Source organism: Nomia melanderi, chromosome 14, assembly GCF_051020985.1.
Source record: "Nomia melanderi isolate GNS246 chromosome 14, iyNomMela1, whole genome shotgun sequence".
NCBI lineage: Eukaryota > Metazoa > Arthropoda > Insecta > Hymenoptera > Halictidae > Nomia > Nomia melanderi.
This window is the reverse complement of record NC_135012.1, coordinates 11,524,660-11,547,392: the sequence shown is the minus strand read 5'-3', so window position 1 is coordinate 11,547,392 and position 22,733 is coordinate 11,524,660. Positions and strand designations below refer to the sequence as shown.

The window sequence follows — 22,733 nt, the reverse complement described above, 5'->3', positions numbered from 1 at the left end:
TTTGAAGCATGCGATAGTTTTGAATGAAAAATACGAATTATAACGATCAAAACATTTATTCATATTAATATTTTGCATATTATTACAATTTCCGCAACGCACAATCACGCGATTTATTTCGTATAATATTACATATTTCATATTATTTACTTACGCGGACCAGTATTTATCCAAAATTAACTGCAGCATTATGTTTTATGATGTATTTCTCAGTCCCAATGTTATATTACCTACAGTATCTGTATATATACAGAAGGGATAATTACCAAATATAAGTGCAATATTCTAAATACTGCTGGTCAGCAATAGTTGGGTAATTTCCAGTATGTGGGTATTTCTAACTGTATACACATTTTTATTGTATACATTTGTTATTTTGTATACGTATACATATTCTCTCTATTTTTGCGAGTTTTGCATCATAAGGTATCGGTGTTTTCATTAGTAACTCTTTTGATAAATATGTCAATTTACATCACTTTGGAAAAAAAACGATTCGTTTATTAAAACTTATTACATGTTTGCAGTTTATAATAGTTTCAATATATGAGTACTATATTTAGAAAGTATTTAATCCATTAAATAGTTTCATTTGCTAGTACAAAATAAGATAGTACCAAAATTTATTCAATATTTTTCCCTTTTTAAGGCTTGACTTATAAAAATGAATATACATTTAATTAATTACTTTTATATTATGGAACTAAAGGTATCAAGTTGTGGCTAATCTTTAATTAAAATATAATATCTGTAAGAGTTACTGGCATTGTTGTTTTCCATATTTTGAAATTTTGCATAATTGTTTACTTCTGCTTATTAATAAAATGTTTTGCAAAATGATTCCACAGTATGTTTATTCATCGGTACTTCTCCTTTTCATGCTTTGTAATTAGATACGAGAAGTGTTATCAATATTCAATATATTAAATATTGAAAAGTAGAAAGTCATTGTGTAAGATACATTTCATCACAAAGACCAAGCTAACATAGCATGGTTGTATCTGTCTATGCATGGAACTCAATGATAATTCAATGATCGTGCTCTTCAAACTCACGTGCTAGTGCATAGAAAATAAATCACCAGCTGAAGGAAGAGGTGCCAAACCACCCGTAACATCAGGTAATTGTGTTAAATCAGGAAGATTAGAAATATGTGACTTTACTTCTGATCGAACCGCACACACCTTTTTCAGTTTTTCTTTATAGTCCTGTAACAATATAGTTAACAAATTAATTTATGAATTTCAAATCACACTTATATAATTTTTATCAAGGAACAATATGGCATTATTGTACAGATATATTTATAATCATACTTCTAAAGTTGCTTGCGCTTGTTGGAGTAATTGTCTTTGCGCTAAAGTATAGTCTCTAAGCATAGTAAGTAATCTCCTCCTGTCCTCCATTTCTGCTTGTAAACGTCCATTGTAATCTGCTAACAATGCAGCTGCTTCATTTACAGCAACACTTAATTGATCCGCAGCTGCTCTGTCAGCTAAATTTGCAAGAAGCGAAACTTCAGAAACTTCTGGTGGCAAAGATGCAATACGTTCTCTAACACCAGCATCCGAGGATGCTGTATTTTCCAAATCCTGAAATGGAGAAGGCTATTTTAGTAATTGCCTTCAACTATTTTACGTTTGAGGCACTTATTTCTAATTTTTACATGACCCATGTATGTAAAACTTCGATTGGAACAATGCAACCTTAATTTTATAAAAATATAGATTTAATGAAATAAGAATAATCATTATTTATAAAACGGTAAGTTAGTTACACATTATTACTTTAAAATAAAATTAATATAACAATTTTACTACTAAAGAAACATTATAATTGTTAAGTAAAATAAGAAAAATACATTTGTAGCGAAGTAAGAATAAAACTGATGATCATAAATAGAATAAAATCACAATTGGGGATGGTGTATCAAACTGTAAATGTGCTTGCCAATATGCCTTATGGATTCAACATATATTTTTCTATATATAAGATAGTTTATTGCTAACGATACATATTCCGAATGTTTGTTCTTTTTATAAGTGGTATTAACCATTAATGCCTTGATGAGTTCCTCTGTTTCTGGTGGATCTCCAGCAGGAGTACGTGGACTTAATGTAACGTGTAGCTCTTTGGTTCCATCTACTTCAACTTCAGTCTCTGATTTCTTTCTCTCCTTTTTCTCTTTCTGTAAAATTAATATTTATGTTTAAGTACAGATGCTGATGTCCATAAAATTTTTAATTTGTCTGCATAATAGGTTTTACATTACCTTTATTTTCTCTATGTCATTTTTAAGTTTCTTTTTTGGAGGTGGTGTTCCTGGATCTTTTGAGGTATCTGTGAAAGCAGTCTTGAATTCTGCAATTTGTGCCTTATCATATACACCTCTTTCTTCCCAAATTTGAAGTAATCTGTTTAACCTTTCCCTTGTCTTTTCATCAAAGCCTTTCATATGTTCAAATGCTTTTGGTAACACTGTTTCGAATTCTTTCCCAAATTCTGGTCCCTTTTTTTTACTATTCTGAATAACATCATTTGCCAGATACATGAACATTAACTTGCGATTATCCTTCACTGAAAAATATATTTATAAGAATAATATTTAATAAAATGATAAAGTAAACATAAATACAATTTACAATGTAATGAAGAAAAATGTACTACCTTAATATATTATATTTTAAGAAGTTTTTAATGTAAACTGATTTTCAGTTTATTTATGCTGAAATTCAATTTATAATAATCTATAATAAAAATACGCAATAATAAACTTGTTTGAATTACACAAATTACAAGAAATTGGAAAACAATTATTTGTTTTTATTTCACAAAGAAATTAATCATAAAAGATGACAAAGATACTTTAAATAATTAGTAAATATTGCAATAATCATTTACATAAACAAAAACATGTTATAATTATGTATTAAGATATGTTACTAATCAATTGCAAATTTTTAATTGTAATTTAACGTACAATACGATATATTCTAATTTCGATAAGTGTCTATTCATAAAACAAATGTAATTTTACAGTTGACACACAACCATGAAAAATATGTTTGTAATTACGTAGAAAAGAATTAACTTAAGAGCTAACCTAGAAATTTAGACAAACGTTGTTCCAAAATTATTTTACTTCGAATGCCTTTTAAAAAAATATTATAATCAAATAGTATTTAAAATAGATAATCTTGGGTATTATATTCGTAAGTAGACGTGTACTTACGATGATCTTCACGTACCTTTACACATCTCTTTGAACCAGACCTTCACGATGGTCGGATGATGTTTTCTGTGATGAATTAACCAAAGAGAAAGTGTTTGAATGCTCTGTTGAGAAGGATTTAAGTCCATTAATCTTTTCACAAGTGCACTTTCTGTAAACCCTGTCATTTCTAAATTCTAACGTTATTTCGTCAGTAACCAATATATAAAACCCTCCGTACTCCAACTTACGAGCCGCACAAGTGTACGACTCAACAGCTGAAATACAAACACGAACGGCATATAAAACGTTGCGTTTTACTGCATATTATTTTCGTCATTTGGTCTACGCGCGCCATCTTTTGTAAATACATCCCATTATATCACGTCACACCGTCGGTATGCAGAATTACGGATGTGTACTGTCATTGGACAGAGATTACAATTGATAATAACAAAATTATATTGCCACATGTTTCATAATTCATCGCACATATTTCTTATAAATAGATAAAGTATAAATAGATGTTTCGTATAAATAGAATCACCTCTACATATAGAAGTACAATCACTGAAGTAAGTGTGCCTTAGTTTCATTACAATCGTCTATGGTTTCATTGCCAAGTACATGCAATTAAATTAGGGGCATGTTTCCATGGCAAAAATGTTTACACGTAAAATGTTAGGAAATATTAAAGAAATTACTTAAACGGTATATTCATCAATATTCGTAGATTGAAGAGCAAACATCGAAAAGTAACTTTATCGGGATCCTTCCTTATCAGCCGTGCGAAGTTCAACGTGAAGCTGCGCATTCAGGTTACTGCATTTCAGTGAACAGAGTGCAGCAGTGATTCCCAGGGATCAGTGCGTGGATCGCAGTCAACTCGGGGGGGTGAGAAGGGATTATGTATCGTTGGGTTAGTTCGTTCTTCGTACCTGGCAATTCGTATTTCGTGTTTCGTTGCGCGTAAGGCTCGTGCGATCCTCGAGCGATGCACATCGTAATGGCCGCGACCTGACTTGGGTAGCGTGCATGCGAACTACCGTGTTCGCGTTACGTGAAGCAGACGAACGAGAAAGGAGACGGAGTAAGACGAAAACGAGGAACGTAAAGATACGACAGAGTTTAGAGTTACGCGTTTTCGGTGTTGCCGTGAGTGCGTGTGGTGGGCGAGGCGTGATCGCAAAACGGGAGTCTCGAGGACGAAGAGCCATGAGTGAGGATCGAAGTGAAGAAGATCCTATAATGGATCTTTGGTACAGCAACTGGGAACAACAATGCGTCGAGGCATTGGAGGCAGAGCCGGATTACGAAACTCAACTGCACAACGAAAAAGAACTCTATTCCCAGCAGATGTGGACAAGTTTTCAAACGACGGCGTCGGCCATCGCCCAGCTGTACAAAGGCGAGCTAACATGACGATAACACCGATGATCATTTGCATCCTCCCTTGTCTCGTCTGTAAGATGAGCCTCGAGAGCTACGAGCGGCGAGACCTGTCTCGTACTCGCTGTGGTTACCATTTTGCGTGACATCCATTTTGTGCGACGTATGAGACGATATGCCACTGTTCTCGCTTCTCGTTTGCTTCGATTTCCTTTTTTCGCCGCATATGCATATCGATCTGATCGTGTAACCAGTTCCTTTCGGCTTTGCTCTTTTACAGATCGTACACAGGGTGTCTCTCTATGGTTACCCTTCCAGACCGCCGCGGGTACCGTCACGTCGTTGTATAAAGGTGCGTGCAGTTCTTTAGTTTATCTTGTCAACAATGCAGCCAAGATAAACCTTCATTTTCTTTCTTTCTCTATGAGTCTCCTCGTTTCTCTCCCTGTCCATGTGAATGTTTCTCTCTTTTTAAGATGGTCCTTTCTCCGTCGCTTTTTCCCCCTTCCCCTTGTACCTCACCCCCGCTATTCGGTCATCTTTTTGTGCAGCCGTCACTCACTCGCACACACGGGTGATGTGTCTGCATATAGGTGTGCGTCAGAATGCTTTGCACAGCTGACCAATGCTGAAGGTCAGCTGTTAATTGATGCGAACTTTTAAGGCTATTACGAATATTTATAGAAAAGGGAAATAAACCCTCGTTATTTCTAAATTATTATATCATTATTTCGTATACAATAGCAAACTTAAGGTATACATAGAGGACAAAATTGTTTATGAGTCATTTACTTCTGAATTCACTGATCATGTGTTTGTTCTAGAACTTATTTTAATGTTGATATTTTTACATCGTTGCTTATTTTGCGGATAATAAAGTATATTTCTGTCTTGGAGATTTTTGCCTCCTTTATTTTTGTTGTTAGAGTTTTTAACAGAATATAAATATTACATCGATCATTTTTTTTTTACATAAAATAATTTTTTGTCCTATGTTGTTAAACATTTTTTATGTGTTTCAAATATAAAAGTGTATTCGTTACATCTGATTTAGTTCTCTTTGTTCTTAAATGCATATACAGTTTATATTTACAAAGTAATATAGTTGGGTGTGAAAGAATATGTATGCGTTGTTCTTTCTACAGCTACAGTCCTTTCTGCAATAGGTATAAGTAAGGTTTTAATGTGTACGTTATTCATATAGTTGCTCACGACTTCATTTCTAAGTGCAATAAATATTTTAACAGATTCAGTGGACAGCATGCGTCGTTGCAGTGAGTTAGGTGTAGAAATGGGTCGTCAAAAACGTAGTAAAGAAATAATGAATTGGGCTAGGAAAAAAAGGCGTATGATCCGTAGGGAAGACCTTTTAGCGTATCTTGCTGGGAAACCACCACCTCCTCGGCCACATTCTCATAGGTAAATATTTCTTCAAATTATTTAGTATTTAATTACATGTATCGGTAGTAGATGTTACGTAAACTAATTTCAGGGATTGTAAAGGAAATGAAAGTTTTTTGACACAATGCAATGTATGTAAAATTTAAATGTCTTTTATTTTTTAGACATTAGTGCAACAATTCCTTTTGTCAGGTTTGTCTTAATGACACAGATTGCACGTATAATGTAACTACATATTTTCATGCACATAAATACGTTACAAGTTGAAGCTTGTCGCAACTTCCAGGAGTTCGCCCAAACCAAGAATGATGGTGTGTGGTTCGCCGCCGTCACAAAGTTCAACACCAAGTATGGTTGTTGCGCCAACACCAACAGCTGTAAATGATCCTGATCCTGAATTACACACATTTAGGGAAGCAATCGCATTATCTGGTAAGCATCATTTATTATGACAAGTTAATAATGAAGAATATACTTGTTCTTCATACTAAATCATAAATTTGTGATTAACCACAGAGTCATTCTTGATTGTACATGAATAGTAAATTTGTTTCATTTACAATAATTTATATAATGTAATTATGTTTCGAACTAATTACGATGTTTTAATAATTGGATAGGTTCACCAATGTCTAGGCGTACTGGAAGACAAGCCGAATTATCGGCATTTATTAGTAGCGAATTTGCTCGACATCACAAACGGCCTGCTTCGCATGATGTGGATATGGGATCTCCCACGCACAAACGTTCGCGTTTCATGTAACAGCGCGCGATGTGTAAAGTAACCGCACTCCCTTGTTCCCCATTAATTAATCAATTGATCAATTAATTATTAACGGTTCATCTCCCCTACACAGTTCCCGATTAAACATAATCATTTCAGCGAGATAGCAGTGATTTGCATTGCTATATGAAACGCATTAATATGTTCCGAATATTTCCTATTAATTGACGAGTTTCTCTTAAACTGCCGGTAAAGTATCACAAAGGTGCGATAAGGCGAATGATTTATTTAAGAAGCAGCTTCTTCTAATATAAAAAAATTACTGTGTTATTGTTTGAGGAAATCGTAGCACGAGTATGTTTAAAGTCGGGATATATGAAAATCATTACTATACTTGGTAGAGTTTCGTTTTGAAATTATTTATTTATTTAACTAAACAATGGGATAATGTAAACGTATTTCAGAATATCATTCAAAGTGCCCATACGGAGTGAATGTCATTGTTTTATGAGCAAGAAATCTGTATACATGATCTATCGATTTACTGATTTGTAAACTGACAAGAGGATGGCACAAACTGTAACCTTGGTATTTTAATCTAACTTTTTTCAGTATAGGGGAGACTACTAAAATAACATCATAAAGTAGTGCGGTGTAATTCTCTGTCGTTCTTAAAATATGCTGGTCTACTAAACTACCACAACTCAGGTAATGAAATGTTTCTCTTATTTTTGTTTACACATAAATGTCCAGTCCGTATCGATTTTGTTTATATTCTGTTCACTTTTTATTATTACAAAGGTTTTCTTATATTACTATTTTTATAAAGTATTATGTAATAATATTTTTTATTAGAAAAAGCTGGAAAATTAATGACAATTTTCGTTCCGATAAAACCATGTATGGTTATCGGTTGTCCTTATATCATAAATGTTTCGATATATGTTTATTTTTTATATTTACATATTTTATTTTGAAAACCTCTCGTAATAATTAAAAGTAGAAAAGTATTAACGAAAAAAAATAAGAAAACATCTAGTAGACTGAGGATATGAACACGATTAAAAATATGTGAGGGGTACCGGAAGTAGGGGTTCCTAGTTTTCGTGAAAACGGGATGTGCCTTACTATTTTCTACTGGAAAGAACGTTCGATTAAATTATCAAGATTACGGTTGCACTGTTTTTTTGTGAGGGTATTGAAACTTGCCAGATATATTATGAAATTTTAATAGCTACAATCAACATGTTGTACACACGGTCGATGTGTACATTAAAATCAGCAGCTAATGTTTGTTGATATTTGCCGATAAACTTCGCGGTGTAATTTACCATGTTTAAAAATGTTCGACAAGTGTTGAATCGATAATGTAATATTTTATAATTGCATTAGTGTCCATAATTGTAACCTTACGAAGAAAATGGGGATAGGGAGATGTTTGTAGAATATTCTTTAATAATCCAAAGGATTGCTTAGCCCTCTGATTATTATAATATTGTTATGATTATTACGTGATAGATCATTGATATTTGGAGGCTAATATCAATAAAAAGAGATCATTTTATACGGATTTTGTTGGCAATAAAAGTGAATGATGAAAGATCAGTGATAGGATAAAATAATAGGAAAATATTCATGTAAAGCAAGAACGATGCGTCGGAAGAAAATTATCCGGTTTACCTTGTTTTTGTAAATTCGATTCATCAATCGCGGGAGATAAATTTTCTGTTGTACGATCTTTATATGTAGAGTAACTATAAAAAAAGCTGTCTTTTGGATAATATATTTAATTGTCTCTATAATCCTTCGTTTGTAATTTTATATCTGCTTTATATGTATTCGTGTGCGATCCTTTGGAAGGAATCGAAAAAATGAATTTGTTCACTGCACTGTTTTTTTTCCACGTCATGACATTCACGCCAAAGTTTTAATTAATATGCGAAGCCGAGCTTGGAAGCGAGATTTGACGAGGATATTAAAAAAAGGAAGAATGACGTCTTACTTTTTCCATGTGTCGCGGGTGCTCATAATTGTGTAACTACTGGTAAAATTCTTAAATAGATTTCGTGTAGTTATAAATCTTAAGCAAGTTAGGATAAGCAATGCTTATATCAAACTGGAGCGATGGATGGAATTAACGGATCGGTGGGAAAGGATCTATGAGTGAGTAGTTTTACTCCCAGTCTCAGTGTATCCGGCGTCAATTGGGTAGCCATGAAGAGATTCGTGGTGGTTTAAAGTTGATTTATTTCTTGTGACATATATATATATATATATATATACATATATATATTATTTATATATAGATATAATATATATGTATTATATATAATATTTAATATAATATGTATAATATATAATATAATATATATAATTTATATATGTATATATAGTATAGGCAAAGGGCTGAATCATCGCATTGAAATGTGTCTCGAGGCAAGGTCTACGTAAAGACAGTGCAATGCAAAGGGGATCTACTTTTCCACGACTGCTAATATGGACCTAATCAATACGCGAGCTTTCCGTCTTCGGAGTAGCCATTGTCGTGGAGACACAACAGCTCTTTGCCGCGTATGTATGTATATATGCGTGTATATATGTAATCGCGCATACATGACCGTATGCGCATAAATATACATGCATATTTCATAAGAAGCATTATGTTCAAAGACTTGTATGGGAGCGATTTGTCACTCCTTTTTTAAGATCACTGTAAATGTGTACTGTTTTTAGGTATGGTGTCCTTTACTGCAGCTCCTATCTGAATTTTGAAGACTACCGGTAGCAAGGAATTTTGGGACCGTTTTATTATAACGGATTTGTTAAGAAATTTATTTAAGGATGAAAATCGATTTTCCTATATGGACATCCTGAATTTCCTTTCACGAGTTCTTCGAAAGTCATTTAGAAGCTTCACTCGTTTTTTGTTTGGTTTTATTTCCTCAACATTGTTTGAGCACCGTTCCGGAGACGAGCAAAAAAAAAATTGTTGTTCACTTGTAAATATAGCGTATGTTCATAATGATAACGATAAATAATAGCCTTAGGAGTATTGATAATATTATTATCATTATTAATATTGACAACTATGCGATAGCTTTAATAATATTTATCGTATAATCGGCAGTTAATAAAACTCCAAGGACTCCACTTGACTCTACTTTTCTGACCAGCTAGGTAAACGCAGGGTCATGTTTCTGAAAGTTCCATTCCAACGAATTGTAAATTAACAATATCGAGGGGTATCTTTGTACGTATGAAATTTAGTCGCGCGACTTCCTTCTAGGTTTCTCTGTAGTATGTTCATAAACTTCGTATAAATTTTCTCTAAAACGTAGACGGAAAGAATGAAGATAACGATTCTCCTCTATCGCTGCCCAGTGGATTGTTACTTTTTGGTGAATGTTTCGTACAAAGGTAACTCTAACCAAAAGAATATATAGGGGAAAGTGACACACTGATGATGCCATACTTAGCAATATCTTATCGATAAGGAAAACATACTTGATGATGAAACATCGAGTTATTTTGTACAGACACTGTCGTTTTTGTTTTTTGTTTCTGTCAGTAGAAAGAGGCGTGTTCGCTGATTTACGAATTGTTTTTTTGTTCTCGATACTATGAAGACCGTATATTAACTAAATTGATTTGAACATATTTGTTATTGGTTCGAACAACATTCGAGCGAGATTTTCGCCATTGTGATCGGCATTTTCTCATATTGCGCAATGCAAGACTAACTATGCACGTTAGACGACACTCGGAGGGCAACAAACAGAATTTTCCCACGTGTATGGAGAGCTTTCCCTTTCTCGTGGGAAAAGTTGATCTTATTTAATGATTCTGTGCCGTGTTTCGTGCAGAAACAAAAGTATTTCTCTCGACTTGTAAACAACGATCGAGAATCGTTGTGCTCGGTTCAGAAACTGTGAAGCTTTATTTTTCAACTTTTCACTATTTATTGCTAAAACGAACTTCTTTATAAGTAATTGTCCGCTTGAAGCGAGTCTTTCCTTTGTGTTTCGAGATTATCAACTGACGTAGGAGGGTGTACGAATAGCATGTCTTTCAATAAGGGGTTTAGATTTTACATTAAAAATAATTGTTATTTTTTTAATGCCAATGACTTCCGTCTTTTTTTCAAGGGGAATGCGTAATTCGTACTCGCTGCCAAAAATGAAAAGAGAAAAAAGTAACACAAGAAGTTTCCAATGAAGATGTTGCCATTATACAAAACCGACTGTTCTGTATTCGTATAGAAATAGACAAGGTAGCTTATTGGGCTCTGAAATTAATCGATTAATTGTAAATGAAGAGGAAAAGAATTTAATCCGTTTTTATATTAACGAGTCGATAGCTATTTAGGATAATCGGATCGGACGATCGCACATCATTGTATTTATTGTGCATTAATCGATTAATCGTACAGCCTTAGTATGTGGGATCGCAAGGAATCACTTCTGTATCATATCTTTTTCACAGTAAATGTAGTTCGTACGCTGGTCATACAGGCGCGTAGAAGTTTTGTGTACGTGTTACCGATACGCGGCCGCCGAGAAATTTTCTACGAGCCTTTTTTTTATTCTGAATGCACATTAATCGCAACGTGACATACCCTTGTCTCCCAACAACTGTACTATCGTACTATAATAATTGCACGAACACAAAAGAGCCGTGATATGACACAAAAATGTTTATGTTCGTGGTGAGAGCGAGAAATGGTGCTGTTATTTTTTTGCGAACATAAGGAGCTTCTATATTTTTGCGTCTCTTGTTTGTAAGATAATCATTTACAAATAAAATTACGAAGAAAACATTACTTAAACGTTATTGTCTTACTTCTCTCTTGGTCGCCGTCTTTCAATGACATACATATTGGAAACACAAACATTCTCTATACAATATAATATTACCGTATTTACACGACTTTTTATTTTTCTTCCCGCATTTGATTTGTACAATTCGTATAAAATTTCTTTCGCTTACACAAATGGGTCGACGAACGATCGCGAAATCGAATTTTCCTTTCTTACGTTACTCGGGAGATTCGAGGAGGTACATTTCGTTCGGTTGGCATTTACACGTCCATTTGTCGTCCGTTGTTTGAAAGAAGACCGCCGTGACGTCACAGGGGCAAGAGGGGTCTTTAGCTATGTGCGTTGCGTGATACGACGTAATTAGTGTGCGTGACCGTTTCGACCAACCGCACGCTAGAGCCGAGAACACGCTAGATTCCGACCACTCAGACTCGTTTTCTTCTGGAGGTCTTCTTTCAAACAACGGGATATACATTCATCCTTTTAATGAGAAGTACGTTTCACTAGATTAAGGCACCGTGCGTAGTACAAGAAATTAAGGCTAATTGAGACTCTTCACAACCTCGTCATTATTCGAAATTGTTTTAAATGTTAATTTCATATATATTTTAATGTAGCTTTTAGTCGTCGCATTGTCGTCGCGGATTTTTTCTTTCATTTTTGTATTAATTGAATCTGATTTTATTGTAACCGAAAGGTGATTAGTGATTATCTATCTATTAGCCCGTTTATTCCACTGAATTTTCTTCGTACGTCCAATCGCGTAGAAATAATCCTTTTTCCGTACGAATTCTAACTATATTCGCAGTCCGAATGCTTGCGCAGACATTTTTTTAATACTTATATACAACGTATTTTTATATCAAAAGATACTTTCCTGGCATTTCGTTAGGCACTTAAGAACTTATTCAGGCAAGATAAAAATACATTAGAAATAACGTTTCCCGTAGTATTAGAACATTTACAGTCTGCTATCTTTGATGACATTCTCTGGGGCGTTCAATGCTTTCTTCCGGTTCGCTATCGCGTTCATCAGTTTCCGCTTAGGGCCAAGCGGAAGTTTAAGGGCCGCGATGTCAGCTTCGGTGAGCAACATTAAAGCCTCCAAATCGATTTGTTCCGACTCTAAAATCGGATGCGTCGATGACAGATTATTGGCAACTAAGAATCTCTGCAGTGGTGTCCATTCTTCGTCGGTTTCTTCTTCCTTCTCCTCTTCCTCTTCCTCTTCTATAATCGTAGGTTCGAACGTTTTATTGTAATTTACGTTTGAAAGAGAAATCGATAAAATTGATAAATCTTCACACAATTATGAATAATTATTCTATTCGTAATGAAGTTATAAGAAGTTTATTTAAATATTTTGCGACGAAAATTCTTTATTCTTTCATTAATTATTATTATACCATAATAGATGTTAAATCTTTGTGAAATTATAATTAATGGTCTCTATTCGTTCACTAATTATTATCATGTTACATCGATTATTTAAACATTGTACTAAGTTATTTTTTTTACCTGAAAGTAAATCGTCATCCCACATGCCTTGCCTGCGAGCCAAGCTGCCCGCACTTCCTATGCTAATTTCTTCGTTATGTCCATTCGAGTTAGCTCGATGGCCATTTATAGAACCGTTCACAGAGCCATTCATGCAGGAGTTACCATTTTGTTGATGCGAATCCAGTTGCGTGACAGGTATGTTCTCAAAAGTAGTTGTAATCTGAAGATTAAAAAGTCCATTGTGCATTACGCTTTCTAATAAATGTTGAATCATCTCGAGTGACATTAATACGATCCCTATCGGTATACTCTATCTATTACGGTAACGACGGTACACCGATTTTTTTTATGGAAATGCATTGTTCATGTAATTGCCTTATCATGTTTCACGTAACAAGTAACAACTTTGGTATCAATTCTCGATCAGCCGGTAACGATTTCTACGAAGCAATTAGCGTCGCGAGCGATGACAGCGCGGGACAATTAAGCTTGTAGGTATGCGTGTTGCAGTCACGTTAGACATGATTTTCATGTTAATGAGATAACAAAATATCGAAACAATACATGTGTTATTGAAAATTTCCGGTGTGTTACGACTAAAATCTGAATCTTCCATCACGGAACAAATCGTGCGTTTAAATATTTTTCCTTGCGGTGTACACGATAACAATAATTTACAATTAGAAACGAAATATGAATGGACTGAAATCTACAATGATGGGAGTGGCATGTATTTGAGCGTTCAATTGAACTTCTCCTTATCTATAACAAGTGTTGCGATGCTCGAGTAATTACAAACGAATGAATGGGATATACGTGCTCTACATATAACTGTTTTTCCAACGGTTTCGTAAAACCGTTTGCAACAAATCCATTAAATTCTGCTGAACCGTGAATTTTTAAAGGCACATCCTTTGTCTTAGCGAAATAAAGTGCACGAAGTGATTGCAGGTTCTACGGCTTCGTTTCGTGTTGTCTTTGATTTTGCTTCCATCCGTTACTTTCATTAAGCTAATGAGAAATAGAAGGTGACTACTACAACAGAGAGAACAATGAAAAAGTAAATGGAACAATGAAAGACTTCTTCCTGTTGCAAGGAAATAACAGAGTAAAGCGTTACGTTTGCTTGTGAGAACGATCTTCTTCTGAAAACTAACAACAAAAGTTTGCAGACAGGAGAATTATGATTTCAACGCTAAAACAATCGCACTCGTCGAAATAACGGGTTTCAGTTTCCTTGTTTCGCAATCGTTAATATTTTAAAAGCGTTAAATATCCGGAATGATTTGAGAAATAAACAGTTTCACTTTAACACTATAATCAATATATGAAGAAACCGAAAAAAATCTATTACAATTTTTATAGTTACATATTAATCATTAGATACTCGGTTGTTCTAATTTTAAAGAAACATTATGACACTACGGAGACATTGGATTATTTGAAAAAACTAATAATTCATGTTGAAAGAATATAGTTATACTTTTAATAACATTTAACACAGTGATTATACAATTATTTCTTAAATGTCGCCGACAAAATTTGGTGCAAGAATACATTGTAAAAATATATAAACTTACCGCTCTTCTAAATGCCACCGATCCAAAACCAGGTCGATTAAAAATGCTCGCCGGTTCCTGCAGGAAGGCCGTGTCTCTGATACCATTTATTTCTTCTTCGTCTTCATGCTCCACCTCCTCGTCAAATGCGCGATCGCTTAAAAGATCAGGCGTGCTCTGCGCCTTGCTCAGAGTACCCCAAACGTCCGAGATTTTCCCCCTTCTCCCCATTTGCTGAGCTTGCGTTTCATAAGTTCCTACGTACATGATCTCAGAGTCCCTTCTGAGGCCAGTGAGGCTACGAATTGACTTTTTCCCATTTACCTCAATCTAGAAATGCAGTAGACCCCAATTGCATTACAAAGGTTGCGATCACTTTAATTACGTCAAGATTTTAACCCCTCGCCCTACAAGATCGTGTAAGACGTAGCGAAGATTTCAAATAGAATTTAAAAAACGTAAATAAAACTGGAATTTTCTATTATTTTCGATAAATTATTAATAACAAAGTAGTTTATAGTTTAGAAAGAAATCATAGGGCAAGGGGTTAAACAGAATTCAACAAGCCTAAATTCAATTTTTGTAAATTAAATTAAATATCCTTTTGTTATCAATTATTATACTTTAGAGGCAACATGGGCATGAAATAAGTCTCTTAACGAAGTGGGTTTGAAAGAATATGCAATAAATACTGAAAGAAATACAGTTCTAAGTATCTTACCTCTACAATTTTAAAATCATCGACAGCCTTTCTTGCTAAAGCTTTCCTGCACACTGCGCTGCCATGCTTCTTGGCGCTAGTGCCGACGATATCGCTGAACGTCGGTGAAGGCTTCACGCGACCTTTGAAGGTCAATATACTGGGCTTGTAAGGCAGAATACCAGCTTCGTTCACTGTAGCCAAGTCCAATTTCGTCCGATCCTTCGATAATTTCTTTTGTTCCTTCTCGGCTCTAATTTCCGCCATTTTTTGCTTCTTTATGTATTCTTTTAACCTGTTTATGAACGCAGTGAAATGTAATGTAATGTAATTTAATAATTATAAATTATGAATAGGCATTATCCATATTAAAATTATGAATGTTAAACGATAACGTGATAATCAAAAATGTAAATATTCAATCATAAAATATTTACTCGTTTTGTGTCCTGAGTCTCGGAATTCTCTTACTTTAATCAGAAGTGGTTATTAAATAAAGTAAGTAAAAAAATGTGAGTATAAGTGTTATTAAATCAAGATAAAAATCAGTTTATAAAATCAACAAGAAGTAAAATAATCCACAGAAAGATCAATCCATATTTTAATGAAGCTTTTAAAATATTGTAACATAGACTTGTAGATATTAATATTAACTCTAATCGAATATTGTTATAAAATTAAAAGTACGTGAACACCTGTATCTGAATAGTGTCTTATAATATTTTAAAAAAGCTTATAATATTTGTATAACCTCACAATATTTTAATATTTTAAATTTCTTTCAGCAGTAAGTTGCAACATTCGTTTACTTTCGTTTACATTTTTGTTCGTCACAGTAGTTCTATTTTTCACTGTTTAAAAATACCTTTTCTCGGCATCTTTCTCAGCCTTCTCCCGGAGTATTCGGCTCTTTTTACGGTTGTTCAGTTCTTGATCGGCCTGTGCAAGGTCTAGAAATTGGAGGATCATTTCCCTCCCGTTTATGGCAGCTAAGTCTCTGGCAGAATGTCTATCAATGTCTAACGACCAAATGTTACAGCCGAATTTCACGAGGAACTTCACGCAATACTCGTGACCCCTCGCTGCCGCTAGGTGAAGGGCTGTGTTACCGAAATAATCGGTTTTGTCGGGGTCACCCCTAAGAAGAAAATCATTAAAAATGTATAAACACCACCCCCTGTAGTTTCCTGTTTGCATTCTATTAAAATTGAACTGGACACTATTTATATCACACTTATCATACTACTTTATCGGTTAGTAAACAAAAAAAGGTATTTAATATTCATTCACAATTTCATGAAAACAATAAAACGTTCATTAATGTTTTCACATATACAGTTCGCAACTACAGAAATAACAGTAAACTATTTTTTCTTGATACAAAAAATTCCTTACTCTAAATAAAGTGTACTTTGAATATTTCAAAGGATGAATACGATGATAATAGTTACTTTTTCCAAATTTACTTCATTAACATTTTTGAAAGACAATGTTTTTACGTGAAAGTGTGCACTGTCAGAGGTTTGGAATCGCCTCGTGATTCTCAAGTTAATATTGTTCATTTTTATGTAGTTCTTCAGTTTTATAATTGTACAAGCACTCAGTTTTAATGTGTACTAAATATTAATAAGCTATTATCTCTTTTTAAAAGAAGATTTCATTCGTTTAGGGAACGTTGCCTGCCAGCACGACCATTGCTGGTAAAAATTGGCGTTGTTCTGGAAACGCGGAGGACAAAATTGTCCCCTCAGCACCGCATCCTGTCATACGAGCGGAACAAAGTTCCGGAAGGATAGGAGGCCTTATATCAAGTTTCCATCGTATGTTGACCACACTGAAGCCAACCGAGCGACATCTGATCTTGTGCACAATAGGGCACGTGCGGTCTTTCAGCTTTTATATCGTTCTTTACAGACCATTGGTGATCACGCAAGGTGTTACACAAGGCATGTATTCAACAACTTAATGCATTTGCAGCGGATAAACAAAGAGCTCGACGAAGCAGATTGCAGATCTTGCGGCGTACTCGATTGAGCATAGGAAAACTTCGTTGACTCGAGCATTTAGTTCTTAATGTTTGAAAAAGGACTTTGTGTCAAATATTCTTCGTTGTATTGGATCATAATTAATAAGGGAATTTTAATGAAATTAAGAGGAACATTATTCTAGGAAAAAGAATTTTATTTTGCCACATGAATTTTGTTTATTTTTTCTACTGTCATTCAATAAGTCTTCAACTGAGAGTATTTGCAATTTGATAATTACCTTTTCTGCTTCTGTGAAATACAATTTTTAACTCGACCTACAATATCGTATTAGACTCGCGATGAAAATTTTAAACTGAATTTGAGAAATTTAAGTGTTATTTATTTTCTTTAAATATAAATTATATATTACTTTTTCTATTATCAATCTATTATCACTAATTAACGTTTGGAGTAAACATAAACATAGAACAAGCATCAAAGTTCTTTCTTTTCCTAATAATCATAGTTCACAAATAAATCGTAGTGCAAGAGGCCAATAAAATCTGTTGAACGAGTTCAATTAAGTTAATGAAAAGGATTACAGTATTGTTTCAAGCTGTCTAAGTGTTAATAGATAAAGTGTCGAGTATTTACTATTTGTCCAGCTCTGTTAGAGAACGTCGATATTCTAAAGTGCGTGAAACGTGACTGTCTGAGCAGTAATTCCTCGTTCCCCTATATACCCTTCCGTTCTGTCCCCCTCCCGATGTTTTGTTCCGTTCGTATTCGATTGTTTCTCATCGGTGCTCACTTGGCCGCAATTTCCGCCCGTGGGGTCGATAGATGCCAGATTATAACCTTTGTTTCCGGTTTCGCACATCTGTCATCGTACAATACGAAACTCTCTCGCGTCCGTGCGTGCATCGCTAAGCGCGTTATTGGAGAAAGAACATAATGGCCGCGTGTAAAATGGATTATGAGCAGTCGCTTCGCATTTAAAATAATCATCGTTCCGTCGTCGCGTCGGATGCATATATTATTCTGTCCTTTTTCCGACGTTCGTGAATGTCATTCGTACGGGGTATTGTTCAAATCGTCGTGTTCACTAGCCACGACGACCTCGTATTTAATTCGCATGCTGATTTTCAAGGTTAAACGGGGGCACAGAACGAACAGTTCGAAGTTTTTGTGGAAATTGTATCGTTCGAGTGAACGTGGATACGTAGATTGACGTGACTTTTATGTGAGTGGCTTAAAATGATAATGGCTTCACTCCTATCTCGAAGTTCTCGAGAAAAAGAAGCTGTTGTGAAACGTTCTTGGATTAATTAAATACTAAGATCGTATTGTTGTTAATAATTGCTGTTTCTTGTTAATATTGATAATTGTAGAAAAAAGGTATATTATTATTTTGAAGGTAATATTAATATATGATATATTAATAATATACAAAATTTGTGAAATGTCCTTGAATTAATTAAATACTAATATTACAATTACTAGTATTAGTAATTAATATTATTAATTAGACCACTGATGTTCTAAACCATTCATGCGGAGGGTACAGAAGGTAAACAATAGCAAGTTATATTTTCATCGTAAAGATTTCAAGAGTGTATTTATTATTAAAATTTTCAATTGGTAATCCGATTATTCTTAATCCTTTGTTTTAGTTTTACATTTATTTTATAATTATAGTAATCCTCGGTGCTTAAAGCATAATTTTCCAAGGAATGTCCCAATTGTTCTATTACACCCGATAATAAATCAATCGATCATAGTTTTAATGACGAAAACTCCTTCGAACTATACGAAGCAAAAATGTAATGTACGCTGATTAAATTCTGAGCCCTCGGCACAAGAAATAACTCGGAGGAGATAAGTGGCGAAGGAAATAAGAAAAAACTGAGCGTTGAATGTCAATGAATGAATTAAAATTCATTGGAAAATAAAAAAGAAATTAAATGGTATTGATTATTTTATAGTTCTTGGGAGTTTATGTATCGGCATGAATGTACGTATGAGAATGGTATGTGTGGATATTTCTCGAACGTGTTTATAATTAAATAGCTTGGTGAGCATACATACCCTTTGGCGACGAGCAGTCTCAGCACATCTATGTGACCTTCAAAGGCTGCCCATAATGTGGGGGTCATTCCTCCGTCATCCCGTGCGTTACAATCCTTTTTCGTAGCTTCTTTTAAGATGTCCAAGGCGCCGTCGCGTGCAGCTCTATACGAAAAACAATTATTTTCAAATTACCCGCGATTATACATTCGAGTTTATTGAAAGAACCTTTGGATTTGGTCGAATATATTTACGTTTGTTTCGGAATGCGCAAGTAACGTACAACAAACCATGTTCGGCTGAATCATGTAGGAATTACAAATGCACGTTCGAATCGGCTAAATAATGTAGAAATTACAAATAAGAGACGTCGACGAATTTATACTCTGTACATTGATTTGATGAAATTGTACGCAACGATATGGAATTGAAAAATTTGCAATGGTTCATGTATGTTTAACTCTCCTCTGAACTAGATCAAATCTAGGTGTATATTTCTGTATTTCTATTAACAACTTTGTTTTCTTCCGTTGAAAATTTAAAATAGTTTTCGCGTTTTTCATTCTTCGAATCCTTTTTCATTGATTCGTATTTTAGAAAGTATAAATTTTAAATATCGTAATTTTAACAATAGCGAAATTGCGCACAGAAAAATTAAGAAGCGATATCCCGAAAATGATTTAGTCTGTTCATAATAATGGCATCGTTTATTTAATGCGAGAGTTATTTGTGTTATGGATACTTATCGATGGATCAAATAATGTTAGCCCAACGAGTGGCTGTAAATGAGAAAAGAGAGCAATAAGTTAGAGAAAGTATGTACAAAGTTTTAACGAGTTCATCGCATGATAATTTTCTCCTTGTTACAAATCATTTGCCGTGAACGTCTCTTGACAATTTTGCGTTATAGGCATTGAATTAGCTCCGATGAAAGTGTAAATAGAATGCAACATGCTAATGATATTAAATGAAGTGTGAACTATCGTGCATGCAAAACCATTACGATGGTATTTCGAAAATTATATTCGCAGAAGTTATAATTGGACGTAAAGTTCATTTATTACTTGTAGTTATGAATCGTTAATATGAATTTCTTTAATAAATATTTAAATATTTACGATATTTTTGAAAATTTCACAATTTATTTTGTTCTTTTTGTTGTGTCCAAATGTTCTGTTTTAATTATAATTTTATGCATCAAGGGTGTGAAAATATTGTTTACACATCATGTTTGTACTAACACAACAATACTGTAATATTACAGGAAAGAATATTTCAACAGTTTCGAAAGCAGTAATTAAATATTCAAATCTGATTATTGCAGGTTTTATTGAGGTCAATTATGAGTGAAATTCATTAATATCACTTTCCAATTTTAACAAAGAAGTTCCTATCATTTCTGTTTTAAATTCCACATTATGTTTAAATGAATGAATTTTTATTAAACGAAATTCAAATTAAAAATAATTTTTCTATGCAAAATTATTGTGTTTCTAATATATATTAATCTTATATTCCAATGCAACTCAATGTATCTAGTATATACGTTAAAATTTCCATGTTTCCGCTTCACTATACAAAACCCATTATCAAAGTTTCAACAAACTTTTCTTTAATATACCATTTACATTTCTGACCTGTAGCATACAGGCATCTTAATTCACACGAAGAATCATCGTACCCTGTAATTATATAAACGCAGCTAATTTTTCAGCGACAAAAGATGATATTCATTTCGTGCCTGCACACCTGGTGCTGGTAGAAGTGGGCTGGACGATAAATCTTCGCGGTGAATCAAATAAAAGCAAAGGTGTTCTCATGCATAAATTCCGCACGCGCGGTGTCTATGTATAATACATACAGCAACGAGATAGCGCCTGATCATAGCAATCGCTGTGTTCTAGGTAAGCAAGCGCTTCAAATTTTTGAATCTATTATTCGGCAACATTGCATACATTACTATCAACAATCCGTATACCTCAACGACACCGCGTCTCCGAGCAACGTATCTCTACCGAATCAACAAATCAGCGTGCGTAAAAAGGAACACCGATCCGTACACCAAAGAAATCTCATTATATCATCTGGCAGTTCTGCGGCTCGGCGGACCGCTCTAGGCACAGCGGTTCCAGCAACAGTTTAACCGGGTCCCCGGGAAAGCGGGCGACGTCGATTCCGAAAAATCTGTTACGAAACGAGTTTCCCTTGTCCGACACCCTATCGAATCCTAGTCACGGGTCTGCCTCGCAACACTCCGCGTTCCCATGGTGGACCAGCCGCGTTGCTCCTTTTTTCATTCCGGCGCGCACAAAAACCCGGCCCCGCGACATTTCTCCGCTTCCTGGGTCCCGGGGTATAATAGATATCCTGGCGCGAACCGCGCACCGAAACAAGACCACGAAAACTCGGTATGCACACGGTCGCCTGGCGCTGGCCGCGAGGGGAAACTCACTTGTGAAACCGCTCGGACGTCATATCTGCTCCTTGTCCCTTGCCGAGGTCCCGGCTCACCGACAGCGGAACATCCTCGCCGCCCGAAGTCGCTCGGCGTCCTGGCACTTCTGCGCGCGGATGACAAGCCAAACACGAGGATCAGAGGCCGAGCATGGCTCGCCGGCCGGAGTGAAGGAACTACGGCGTGCCGAGTATGGCGTCCAGCGGTGCACTGTTTAAACGGGCGAAGGCACTCGGACGATGCTCGGTCGCCCCTCATCGCGTCTGTCCTGCTTTCGACCGGAGGTCCGATAAAACCTTTCTCGCTCGTTCACCCGTTCCCGCCGTCGTCTCTCACCTGTACCGGTCTCCCCACATGTATACCGTCCGCCACCTGGCGTTCGGTATTCCGGTGCACAGGTATGCAACCTGCCTCTGCTCTACCGACCAGGCTGGGCGCGCAGGAGAAAAATGGTACCTGTTTGCTTGACATCGACGGAGTTCGACCACTTTCTCGATATATCGATTGGAAGCGAATATTTCAGAGCGAATTATTTTTGTATTCTGTGAACAAATTCGCTCGGGTTTTGATGAAGCTTCCGGTTGAATTTGGTTGGTGCTCTTTCAGTGCTGTTTTTAGGTTATTGCTTGTAGAGTATCGGTGTGGATTATCGTGTATCGGTTAGGTGTATTTTCAGTGTCTGTTGGGTCGAGGATATGGGAGGATATAGGTTCCGATACGAATGATTCAAGTTTTGTTTGTATTGTTTTATGTTTGACAGATATGTAGATCAGACTGGTGAAAGTCAGCAGCGTGGAGAGAGGACGCAACGATCGGTGAGTATGCACGCGATTATCAACACGTAAGTGGCCGGTCGAGGTGTAGTTTATGATGGATATGCAAATTTTGTTGATTTCGTTGTGCAACGAGGCAGAAGGACGATGCTTTCGAAATAGTTTTATTG

The 22,733-nt window shown here is 35.3% G+C and overlaps 3 protein-coding genes and 1 long non-coding RNA gene across 7 annotated transcripts in view; 2 read left to right on the top strand and 2 right to left on the bottom strand.

Annotated features, from left to right (window-relative positions):
- Window positions 1-37: 37 nt before the first annotated feature.
- On the bottom strand, window positions 38-3,527 carry LOC116428985 (regulation of nuclear pre-mRNA domain-containing protein 1B). 3 transcript variants are annotated; one of them, XM_076373683.1, is made up of 6 exons: window positions 3,249-3,396; window positions 2,668-2,725; window positions 2,273-2,577; window positions 2,054-2,188; window positions 1,317-1,592; window positions 38-1,208 (listed from the first exon to the last, which is right to left on the bottom strand). In XM_076373683.1, exons 3-6 carry the CDS (start codon window positions 2,555-2,557, stop codon window positions 1,059-1,061), a joined length of 846 nt encoding a protein of 281 aa, XP_076229798.1. In that variant the 5' UTR covers window positions 2,558-2,577; window positions 2,668-2,725; window positions 3,249-3,396; the 3' UTR covers window positions 38-1,058. The 3 variants fall into 3 exon arrangements, with proteins under 3 accessions (XP_076229798.1, XP_031837155.1, XP_031837156.1); XM_031981295.2 differs by lacking the exon at window positions 2,668-2,725 and having other exon boundaries at window positions 3,249-3,527; XM_031981296.2 differs by lacking the exon at window positions 2,668-2,725 and having other exon boundaries at window positions 3,233-3,375.
- Window positions 3,528-4,072: 545 nt separating this feature from the next.
- Window positions 4,073-17,581, top strand: LOC116428963 (HUWE1-associated protein modifying stress responses). 2 transcript variants are annotated; one of them, XM_031981236.2, is made up of 5 exons: window positions 4,073-4,619; window positions 4,881-4,952; window positions 5,848-6,019; window positions 6,288-6,433; window positions 16,971-17,581. In XM_031981236.2, exons 1-5 carry the CDS (start codon window positions 4,247-4,249, stop codon window positions 17,003-17,005), a joined length of 798 nt encoding a protein of 265 aa, XP_031837096.1. In that variant the 5' UTR covers window positions 4,073-4,246; the 3' UTR covers window positions 17,006-17,581. The 2 variants fall into 2 exon arrangements, with proteins under 2 accessions (XP_031837096.1, XP_031837094.1); XM_031981234.2 differs by lacking the exon at window positions 16,971-17,581 and adding an exon at window positions 6,622-11,544.
- Sans (SAM_USH1G_HARP domain-containing protein Sans) lies at window positions 8,978-22,066 on the bottom strand. The gene is made up of 7 exons (XM_031981233.2): window positions 21,788-22,066; window positions 19,357-19,500; window positions 16,167-16,439; window positions 15,323-15,596; window positions 14,623-14,931; window positions 13,061-13,262; window positions 8,978-12,772 (listed from the first exon to the last, which is right to left on the bottom strand). Exons 1-7 carry the CDS (start codon window positions 21,808-21,810, stop codon window positions 12,504-12,506), a joined length of 1,494 nt encoding a protein of 497 aa, XP_031837093.2. The 5' UTR covers window positions 21,811-22,066; the 3' UTR covers window positions 8,978-12,503.
- A 291-nt stretch (window positions 22,067-22,357) lies between these two features.
- Window positions 22,358-22,733, top strand: part of LOC143175273 (uncharacterized) — a 325,389-nt gene continuing 325,013 nt past the window's right edge. The window contains exons 1-2 of the long non-coding RNA XR_013000031.1: window positions 22,358-22,380; window positions 22,551-22,605. This is a non-coding gene — a long non-coding RNA (uncharacterized LOC143175273). The remainder of the gene's footprint in view (window positions 22,381-22,550; window positions 22,606-22,733) is intronic.

What these genes read in the sequence shown, in the direction of transcription:
- LOC116428963 (XM_031981234.2), top strand. Translation starts at nt 4,247, where the DNA reads ATGCGAACTACCGTGTTCGCGTTACGTGAAGCAGACGAACGAGAAAGG. An exon ending in CATCGCCCAGCTGTACAAAG is followed by an intron (nt 4,620 to 4,880) that starts GCGAGCTAACAT and finishes GCTCTTTTACAG; the next exon opens with ATCGTACACAGGGTGTCTCT. An exon ending in CGTCACGTCGTTGTATAAAG is followed by an intron (nt 4,953 to 5,847) that starts GTGCGTGCAGTT and finishes ATATTTTAACAG; the next exon opens with ATTCAGTGGACAGCATGCGT.
- Sans (XM_031981233.2), bottom strand. Translation starts at nt 21,810, where the DNA reads ATGACGTCCGAGCGGTTTCACAA. An exon ending in CGGTGGCATTTAGAAGAGCG is followed by an intron (nt 13,263 to 14,622) that starts GTAAGTTTATAT and finishes TTTAATCTTCAG; the next exon opens with ATTACAACTACTTTTGAGAA. An exon ending in GGATGACGATTTACTTTCAG is followed by an intron (nt 12,773 to 13,060) that starts GTAAAAAAAATA and finishes CTACGATTATAG; the next exon opens with AAGAGGAAGAGGAAGAGGAG.
- LOC116428985 (XM_031981295.2), bottom strand. Translation starts at nt 3,399, where the DNA reads ATGACAGGGTTTACAGAAAGTGCACTTGTGAAAAGATTAATGGACTTA. An exon ending in AACTCATCAAGGCATTAATG is followed by an intron (nt 1,593 to 2,053) that starts GTTAATACCACT and finishes TCTCCATTTCAG; the next exon opens with GATTTGGAAAATACAGCATC. An exon ending in AAGCGCAAGCAACTTTAGAA is followed by an intron (nt 1,209 to 1,316) that starts GTATGATTATAA and finishes ATATTGTTACAG; the next exon opens with GACTATAAAGAAAAACTGAA.